Source organism: Galendromus occidentalis, unplaced genomic scaffold (genome assembly GCF_000255335.2).
Source record: "Galendromus occidentalis unplaced genomic scaffold, Mocc_1.1 scf7180000077095, whole genome shotgun sequence".
Classification (NCBI taxonomy): Eukaryota; Metazoa; Arthropoda; class Arachnida; order Mesostigmata; family Phytoseiidae; genus Galendromus; species Galendromus occidentalis.
In genome coordinates, this window is record NW_003805083.1 from 16357 (window position 1) to 27048 (window position 10692).

Here is a 10692-nt window from a genome sequence, read left to right on the forward strand (position 1 = left end):
TTTGACAGTGCAGTAGGTATAGTCTGAGTCGCTTTTTGAATAATGGTACAGAGTCTGTGGTTCGGATGTCGGGTGGGAGATTGTTCCATAATCTGGCTGCTTTTACATAGAATGATTTCGTGCCGGAGGTCGTGTTCCTCTTTTGGATTTTGATGATTCGTGTCTCTGTGGCTCGGGTACTTCTGCTCGTTCCGAGGAGTTCAAAATTCGAGCGTTTGCGGGCCTCTGTGGGTGAGCTGTTGATGAATGAAGGTGCAGAGGTTGTACGTAATTGCCAGCGGTAGCGGCAGGATGTCCATTTCTGTCAACAGTTTTTTGCCAGTCTTGCTGAGATCTGGCTGGATAATTCTTATGGCTCTGCTTTGTTGCCTGTGAAGGCGTAGTAGGTTTTTCTTCGTCGACATACTCCAGAATCCAGGGCAGTAGTTTAGATGCGATTGAATGTAAGCTTCGTAAACGAGTTTTCCGATTCCCACTCCTGCCAGTTCACATAGAGTCTTGACAATGTAAGTGGATCGCTTCAGTCTCTTCGTGAGCTCTTCACAGTGTAGGCTTGCGTCGAGTGACTCATCCAGGACGCAGCCAAGAAACTTCGCCTTCCTGACCTTTGCCAATGCAGCTCCATCTAACACGACGCTCAGATCGGGTGTCGGCTGGTTTCCTCGAGCGAATGTCATGTAGTTGGATTTCTGAATATTCAACATCATGAAGTTTTCCTCGCACTATTTACTGATGCTCGTGAGATCTGCCTGCATTTTGGCTTCCAACTCCTCTCTCGTATCACAGATGTAGACTACTGTTGTGTCGTCCGCGAAGATGTTCACCTCTCCGGTGCATACCTTCGGGAGGTCGTTAATGACTATGAGAAAACATATCGGCCCGTGCAGGCTCCCCTGCGGCAAGCCCGTAGTGATTGGGAGGAGGGGGGATTTGACAGTTGCCGTCTGTACACTTTGCATTCGGTCAGACAGGTAGGAGCCGATTAGGCCACGAGCCTTGTCACCCACTCCATAACAGCCCAATTTTTCTAACAGAACCTGTTTCCTAACAGAATCAAACGCCTTCGTCATATCAATCAATAGTAGACCACAGACTTTACCACTGTCCAGCCCTAATTTAATACTCTCTATCGTACTGTACACTGCGTGAGCGGTACTCCTGTTCTTTCGATACCCATATTGACGTTCATACAGTAAGTTGTTACGTTCGAAATGCTTTGTGAGTTGTGTGACTAGAGTTCTTTCGACGACTTTGTTCAGCACGGGCAGTACCGAGATGGGGCGGAAATCATTTGTGGTTGACGGGATCTTTACCTTGGGAATCGGGACCACTCTTGCTCTCTTCAGAGCCTGAGGGTATTCGGAGGACTCTATGATCTCATTTACAATCTTCAGTAGTGGTTTCGCGATTTCGTCGGCGACGTTTTTTACAGTGTGTGCGGTAATCCCGTCGAGGCCTGCTGATGGGTTACCTAGCGTGCGGATTGATTGTAGGAGGTCTTCTAGGGTGATCTTTTCGAATTCGAACGGGCGCTGAAGCCATGGATTGATGTGCCTCCCGAGGGCTGCTGCATCCGGGGCTCTACTCGGGTAGAAATTTGCACAACTCACGAAATGTTTGTTTAACTCGATGACCAGGTCCTCTCCCTCTACTTGTCTCGCTCCTGCACTGATTTTCGCTGGTAGTGCAGCAGTGTCCGCCTTCCTGAGTCTCTTGAGGACTTTCCAGGATGCAGTCAGAGATGTATGGCAGACGGGATCTTGCTCGTAGGGGTTTTCCCCCGATGCAGCCTTGACTCGCTCTTTCGATGTTGCCGAATAAAATTTCGTGGAACCCAGAATACTTCCCGCTGGCTGTTCCTAGGTTGTCGATGAAATCCCAGGTTTCTAGCCGCAATCGTTCCTTCAGCCTGTCAATGTTGATTCGTCGTTCTCTCTTGTCTCGTTCCTGGGGACTGGTGGTACTGATTTCGCATTGGAGAGCTCTGTGGTCGCTGAGTTTCATTTCAATCAGCTCAGCCGATGCGTTGGGTATGTTGGAGTAGAGGTGATCCAAATTTGCGCCAAAGGCTGGCCTAGTGATGTCTTCAACTCGATTTCTCCATCCATGGCTCGTCAGAATTTCTTTGACTCCTGCCGATTGAGGTGAGAGCCAGTTTATGTTCGTGTCGCCCACTATAATGCCTTTCGCGCTTCTCATTTTGATGATTTGCTCGTCGAGTTCATCTTCGAATGCTTTTATGTTGTTTTTCGGAGGTCTGTATACCACTGAGACTTGAAGTTTAGGCTTGATGTTAGAGATTCGGAAAACGAGGTTCTCAGCTACTGTCTCGGACATTCTTTGATCGTCCATCGTTTCGATATGGTATCGATTCTCGATGAAGGCGAAGATTCCTCCTCCTCTGGATTGTTTCTCACGTCCGCAGCTCAGCCTCTGGTATCCGTCAATGTTGTACGTCGTTGTTTCATTCTGCGACAGCCATGTTTCAATTAGCAAGATTATCACAGGCTGGGGGTTCAGCTGGGTCAAACGGGAGCAGAATTCTTGAAATTTCGTTCTATTTCTTATACTTCTGATGTTTAAGCAGATAATATTGATTTTATAGTTGCTTTCTAGCGTGGTGGTGTTGTGTTGCGTTTGGCGTAATCGGGTTAGATGATAGGTATAATATTTTGATTCGTACGGACAGCTTCTTCCTTACTGCAGTTTCTCCAGGTCTGCGATGCAGCTGATCCCTATGGGTGGGGATTTCTGCTGCTTTCTCACGTAGACTCTGTCCATATAGGTCCAAGCTGTATGGACCTTCTTCTCTCTCTTCAGCATGATGGCTCTCTGTAGCAAGATTTTGGTCGGCTTCGAGATTGCCTCGTTTACGAACACTGGTGAATCTTCAAATTTTTGTGGGAGGGAATTCAAGTCGGCGAATTTCAACCCCGTCTTCGTTTCCAGCTGAAGGTCCTTCAGCGTGGCTTTGGCTATTCTGGCTGCTTCAATCACCTTCCCTTTCGCTATGTTAGTAGAGAGTTTCACTTTCAGGAAACATCGTTTCTTGTCATCGACTTTTGTCTCGAATCTGCTTGCCGATAGTATTTGACAGTCACTGAGTCCAGCCTCTAGGCTGCTGAAGACAGCCTCGGCGATTTTCACAGGATCTTCTTGCGCCAACGGCGGCACATTGCTGATGATAACCTCGCTTCGCTCTTCTGTCGTCTGTCTTGGAAGTTTCTCGAGCGCCTTCACTTTGCCGCTCGATTCCTTCAGTCTAGCCTTCAATTCGGAGACTTCGTCAATTTGGGATGAGAACATGTCTATCACAGATTGGAACTGGTCGAACTTCTTTTGCCATTTGCTGTCTAGCTCAGAGATTTTGCTCAGAATTTTCATCATGAGTTTCTCGCTTGTTATCTCCGTCGGGGAGTCGTCTTCTTGCTCAGAGTCTGAGCTGGCAAGACAATCGTCACATACGAATGTTTTGCGCAGCTTTTTGTCCTTATCCAGACTTGCTTTGGAGACCCCAGAGCATTTCTTCGTCTCATGCAGCTTCGCATGGCATCGCACACAGGCGAGGCCATCCTTCTTGATGGTCTGCTCACACTTCGCACACTTATCCATCCCAAAACACTTGTTCAGAAGTTGCCTAGTCTTACTCCGATCTGATTGACTGGCCAGGCTCGTGATTTTGACACGGATTTTCCGACTTTACCAACTTTTTTGTCGGACTCGTAGTTCTCGTGGCTTGTTTGTAAGCAAGCAGATGACGAACTGACCGATGGCCGTGGGGATCACAAGTCCCTGGATGCTGAGCTCCGGGTGCACCCCACTGCCGGGTTCGTTAAAGTCTAATACAGCAGATTTTTTCGGGTTAAAGACCAGTCTTAACTCGTTTCCCACTTCTGTGGTGATCTGCAGCAGTTGTTCCATTTCAGACCAGGAGTGGACTAGCAGAAGGAGATCATCTGCGTATAGCAGATCCATGTAGAGCCCGCGTTTACCGAGCTGTATCCTCTTCGGAGTCTGGAATATTTCAATCGTTTTGAAGTACTCTCTCCGAGGTGTCATATGACAGGTGGCTCCGCTGTCGCAGATCCATCGAGTCGACTCTCGAACGTCCACGGCGGCTCCCAGCGCGTGAGCCAGGAAGCCGGTTTTCGGCATGACATCCTTGACCGATGTGCATTCGCGAGCCCAATGGCCAAGCTGATGGCATTTCCTACATGGGAACTTCTTCCTTTTCTCTACGGATTTGTCTTTCTTATTCGCTTCGTATTTCTTACTTGGTAACAGCTGCTTTCTGCTGGCTACGAATGCTTGCTCGGTGGGCACGGAATCTCGTTTCTCGATATTACACAATTTCTCGATTAGCAGATTTACCGTTTGTTCACCAGCTGGAATGGTGTCCCATACGTCACGGAAGCTGTTGTATTCCTTCCCGAGCGTGGACATGATTCGCAGCGTCAGCATTATCTCCGAGAGCTCATTCTGGTGATGTTTCTTCAGTTCGAGGTTCATGTCCATGAAAAGCTTCTGGAGAGTCGCTATGTGGGTGATCATGTCCTCGGAATCGTCCTTCTGAAGTCTGTAGAATTGCTCGACGAGCGAGTCCAGCCTCTGTTTCGAGCTCCTCTCAAACCTCGCACACAGTATCTTCCAGATATCATTGGACGTATCACAAGTCAGTACCAGCTTCGCGTTTTGATCACCAAGAGCTGTTGCTATTGAGCTCACCGCTTTTGCGTCCTTCGTTAACCATTTTTCGAGGTTGTCCCCAGCCGTCGTCGTAGGCCTAACTTCCGCCCCGGTCACGACGGGTTCGAATCGATGCGCTTTGAGGAGATGCTTCATCGTCCATTTCCATTTGGCCCACTCGTCTTGAGTATTGAGCTTCGCAACCTTAGGTGTCATCCATTTTCGCTTCCTGATGTCGAGCAACGAGGACGACTGCGCGATCCTTCCGTTTCCAAGCGAATTCCTCCTTATTCACGTGTTCCTACCCTCAGAGCCGTTCTTGAACGCTGCAGAAACGAGCTAAGCCCATAACCTGTTGTGTTTCTCTGAGCGACGGGGTAATTGGAATTACCTAAACGGCTGGGGATGGAGAACACGACTTCGCGGGAATTTTTCCGACTCACAACTCATTGTTTTATTTCGGCGCGTCTGCTTCAACTGTCTACACGCGGGAATATTCGAAATTGTATCTGTATCACAATAAGTTATTCTGATGATCTCATTCTTTCACAACAGGCGTGTCTTCCTGAGCGCCCTGTTCTGTTAGAGCCCACAAACCGGTAGCCCTTGATTGTCGGAGGTGTCTCATCATTCATCAACCATGTTTCACAGAGGAGGATTATCCCTTCCTCCGTGTTTTCGAACGCATTCATCATTAGTTTCGTCCATTTGCTCTTCGTCTTGCCCCCACCTAGATTGAAAACACAGATTCTTAGGGTGGTTGATCTCACATTAGACTTCTTATTTTTTGTGCCTCTGTACCTCACCCTTTTTGGTCCGTCAATCTGAGCTTTCTTTCGCTCTGGTCGGCAGGACTCCTCATCCTATCTATAGCCCGGCTCAGACCACTCGGGCTTCGGGTAGGTTTTTCCTCTACTCCTCGGGTTACCCCTTTGTGGATAGGGGGCCGGTGCGTTTCCGCGGGGGACATCGCCTCTCCACCCCGCACCTCTCTGCCCTCGGCCGACGCGACCGCGTGCAACCGGACCTGTAGCTCCCCTAGTCCACTTATACTGGTGGCCAGAACTTCGCGCCTGCGGCTGGGAGAAGCTCGGCCCAAGCATGCTCTCTCGTACCTGTCTATCGGTACCAACACCATTTCTGTAGGACCCTTCGTGACCGTCCATCGTGCTCTTCCCGCGTTTTTCCCCAAACCAAGATGTCGTCAACAACAACTGTGACTCCATCCTGGCCTCAGAAGATTTCGTCCGTCATCCTCTGGAATTCGTCAGATGCAGTTAGGATTCCGAAAGGCATTATTGCTAACGAATTCGGTTGGTGTTTTCACCGCCGCAATGACGCCTTTCATGAGCATGCGGTCCAGTTCGTTCTTGAAAGCTTCTTCCAGTGCTTGCGGTATAGGTCTATACGGGTTTGCAACCGCGTTGTACGAATCCTTCAGCTGTAGATGACATTCGAACCCCTTGATGTCGCCCTTCCCATTGAAGACATTCAATCCAACTCTTATCGCTCTGCGTCTTGTTTTCTGCAAGTCTTGCAATCATCCCTAAAGACTCGCACGCATCGCCACTGAGGGTTGAGGCGACAGGAGCGTCAACAATGAAGAACTTGCTTGCTGAGCGGTCACGGACGCGAACCGTCAAGTCTACGACACTTTCGGATGGATACTCATCCCCGAAATACGATACCAATCGTGTTCTCGTCCCCCGAGGTCTCAGGTTGCTGTTCTTTCCCATCATCGAGTCGAATAGAACTTTCGGGATAACACATACCTCCGTACCCGTGTCAATTTTGACCGCAACGTTCACCTCACCGAGTTGTACTGTTTCCCCCCCAACGGATCCTTGGTTGTGGTTCTTTTTCTCCGTTGTCGATTTTGCAAATTGATTTCAGCCGAGAAGTCGACTCTACGGCCCACCTACTACCCACGACTGCCTACGCTGATGGCATTGATTTCGAATCGCTCTTCCGATGATTCTTCATCGGTCCAGTTTTCGTCGTGCTGTATCTGTTGTAGGAAATTCTAGAATAGCTACACTCAGTCTTCTAAGCAGAGCGTTTCCTATGTCTCCATATATAGAGTTGAACCTGTTTCGTTCTATTACTGGCGACCCGTTACCGTAGGGTCTCTTCTTCCGGATGCTACCCGGAACATCTTAACCATTACCTTACATGTCTCGACTAGCAGGAAAGAGCTGGGCTCACTAGTATATAAGACCTGAGTCTCTTCAATAAAATCACTGTGGTGTTTGCCTCTACACTTTCTACTGAACCTCTGGGTGTTCTCCTTGAGTGCGTGAGCTACTGTACGTCCGAACCTAACCTTCGACCAAGTTACCACATCAGTATCATATTCACTCGTCTCTGAAAGCTGCGTGGTCTCGCCCGACCGCCCAAATTGTTGTTCTGTTTACGCTGTCCGTTCGCGCTGTTTCTGCAGCAACGGGCCAGATGACCTTCACCATTGCACAGGTATCATCTCATTTTGCTCGCCCAGCACTCATTTCCCTCGTGATTGGTCGCACATTTCTGGCACGCGGCACCACCAATCAGAAATCCTACCACTTGGCCGCGGATCGTCATCGCCAGGCTTCTGTTACTCTTAGTTCTATGGAGGCGGAGCTGGTGGGCCTTTCCGAGACTCTGAAAACATCAAAATGGACCGCGCGCTTACTGTCCGAGCTCGGTCACTCAGTGGTTCCAAAGATATGTATACGTTGATAATCAGGCAACAATCTAAGTGGATCGAAAGCCTCAGTTCCACAAACGGTCAAAGCATATCGAGGTGAGACACTATTTCATTCGAGAGAAATTACAACGAGGCGAAATTTCAATTCATTATTGCCCAAGCAAACTGAATATCGCCGATATCCTCACGAAAGCCTTAGAGAGACCAACATTCCAGAAATTGCGGAAATTAACAAGTGGAGAGATCCAACATGAAGACTGTTGTGACGATACTGATGCTCATCATCAGTGGAGACGCGTTCTTTGACTACTCGAACTGCAAGGCGGAATGCCAGGAGCTGGAAAAGCCCTGCATCATCTCAGAAACGAATCCGGATGTGTTCCCATGTGAATGCATCGAGATGGAGGCAGGATGCCTCAGACTCTCATCGCCCGAAAGGGTATGCTTGCGGATCGACAGGCCGCCCGTCAGAGGCGAAGAGATTTGGAACGATTTCGATAGACACATCCACCCAACGACATTATCTCCACCAGGCCCAACGCCTGCTCCTCCTGCCGGGTCCGACACGTGACTCGAATTCGAATCGCCGGATCAAGTTCATGATTGGATACTCAATCCTGTCATCATTCTCATTTCTCGTATTCGGCAACATCTCACTGATCAGAAGGATTAGGAAGAGGAGAGAAAGCTCCTATGCGAGTTTGCCGGAGCCACCCGCGGGGGGGCAAGACGGACCGTACTTCGATACTACGGAACCGATCTGATATGGCATGTTCTCTTGTACATATGAATTGAAACTCATATCCCAAAAATAATCGCACTCAAAAAAGACTGGTTGACATGTCCTTTTAATCAGAACATGTGAGAATGGTATGATTTCCGCATGACGGGACGAAATACTTGAATTCCCGACTACCCAGATTACAGTCGGCCTCGGTGGGCAGAGAAAGATCTCCATGTAGTAGGATACATTGCCGATCGATGTCGGACACACATTTCCAGAAACGGCCGTCTCGCAGGCACTTGAATTTTCCTATGCTGATCCTTTTGACCAGTCCTTCGAGGGTCGTCATGATCGTCGGGCTTGGGCATTCGTCGTGGCCTAGATTGGGTCAAGATTTGGAGAAATTTTTTTTGATCGATATATTTTGGGATCAGAATGGAGAATTCGAAGTGCGAAACTCACAAATCTGTATCACCATCAGGAAGATGCAGAGGAGGAACATCACCCCGGATAGCAATTTCCATTTGCACAACGGGCTAAAATGGGGGTTGACCTTCTTTGCACTGATCGGGAGCAGTGAATGGCGGCTCGGTTTGAACGAGAGGGCCTGTGGTGCGTCTCGGGGTCTTGAGGAGTTTTCACTCGATGGATTGGGGGTTCGTCTAGCAGTCATCAGCGTGAACAGTTCGCTCAAATCGCGATAATGAATATTGATCCAGTGAGGCTTCTTAAGTAAGCCTCAGAATTGAGAGAGGATTTCGAGGAAAGATGCGAAATTATCGGTCAATCAGAGATATGAGAAGCTCTGACAAATTGAGCGGACATTTGGTCTGAATTGATAAATGGAAATCTCAAAATTTAATCGCATGCCAGTCTCGATGGATAATGCCCAGACTGAAGCCTACATTCGCGCACTTCATTGCTTGATTACTAACGGCACTGAGGGATGGCTTAGATAAGGTAACCTCAAGCAAAGCTTGGAGATTGAGAATCAGCACCATGTCTGGAAGTCGATATACCGTTTCTTCTAGCCTCACGCGGAGATGGCTTAGATAAGTGAAACAGAAGTCTAGCTTAGATAAGCTAAGCGAGTCAGCGTCATGTATGAGAAAGCAACGCCCGAACCATAGAAGCGTTCGTGGAGCGGATGAGAATAATGATTTGTCATTAGAGGCAAAAGGGTTGATTCATCAAGCCCCTAGTTTTTCTGTGTAGGGGGGAGTTGATGGGCTAAAGTAGCTACCCAGAAAAATTCTAACGACCATGGGTTGACTCACGGTGTCCAGACCGGACGCTGAAACAATGACTTCAGTATTTTGTAACGTAGTGTAAGTTCAGTGACCGTCATAATTACTGTGGACGGGTTACTGACTTGACCCTTTCCTTCCAGCACTATATAAGGCATAATAAAGATCAGTACTAGTGGGGGAGCCTTCGGTATTTCACACCAAGCAGTGTTCGTCTTCATTAGCCGTTGTCCCAGTTGCATCAAGCACAGCATCGATTCGAGCTCACCGCAGCCAGAGCTAGTAGGCTAGATAGCCGAGAAAACCTATCACTTATGCTTGTTGAGGACATTAGGGTGGTGAGATGCTATGACTTCTCGGACCATCTGCCAGTGTTCTTCTCGATTCGTGCGGACAGACCTACCCTCCTCGGTCCTTCGAGAGGGCATGCCCGCAGAGTTTTCAGCGCTAAAGACTACTCTGCTTTTTATGCTTCCCTCACGGCTCAGGACTGGAATCTGTTGCACTGCTGTACAAATGTGGATGTTGCCTATGAGCGCCTGACAGCATCTCTCTTTGCCATCTACAACAGATGCTTCCCTCTTGTCCCAGCGATTTCGACCAATCAGCGTAGCACCTGGTTCTCAAATTCTCTCAAGGCTATGAGGCGTTAACTTAATATCTACGGCTTCAAATTTTTCGAGCTCGGGCTTCTTCGTGAAAAGTGTCGCTTCTACTCCTACCTAAAGAAATATCGCAAACTCATCTCTCTTGCTCGTACCACATATACCGTTCAGATTGTTTCTCGCATGGGTCGTTCTGGTAAAAAGCTCTGGCGATTTATAAACTCTTCTTGCGGCAGGAAGAGGGGGTCAGAGGTGGCATTCGGTTTGCCAGATGATACTGCTGACTCCATCAGGCGTCTTTTTTTTTTGCGGGGCCAGGAATAAAAATGCGTGTTGCAGACCGTGCACAGCGCCTCACGGTACTGTGGGAGTCGCAAACCCACTAAAAACCTGGTGGTTCCCCAACCCCCGCTTTCGGGCGGGGGCGCCGCTCTCACGGACGGAACTGGGTTAGCAATACTTCGAACACATGAGAGCGGGAGCTGCTCTTACCCCCTACTCTGACCCCCCGCTACCAGCAAATTTGTGCGTTGTCGTGTAGCGTTGTAAGTGATGACCGTGTGTTGTTGTTGTGTAACGTGGTAGATGGTGAACGTTTTGGATTGTACGTGTCTATGTCCCGACGGTTGCCAGCCGCCGGTTTCTCCCCCTATTCTAGTGCCTCCCTGTTCGCAACCGAGTGAATGAGTGTATCGCGTTGTGTGTGATGACCGTGTGTCGTTGTCGTGTACCGTGGTTGAT

At 48.8% G+C, this 10692-nt stretch overlaps 1 protein-coding gene across 1 annotated transcript; it reads right to left on the bottom strand.

The window, feature by feature from the left end:
* Positions 1–200: 200 nt before the first annotated feature.
* On the bottom strand, positions 201–704 carry LOC108863898 (uncharacterized). Its single transcript, XM_018638574.1, has one exon. The coding sequence runs from the start codon at positions 702–704 to the stop codon at positions 201–203; it is 504 nt and encodes a 167-aa protein (XP_018494090.1).
* Between the last annotated feature and the right edge of the window lie 9988 nt (positions 705–10692).

Bases quoted from the DNA above. Each gene is read 5' to 3' on its own strand.
- LOC108863898 (XM_018638574.1), bottom strand. From the start codon at position 704: ATGTTGAATATTCAGAAATCCAACTACATGACATTCGCTCGAGGAAAC.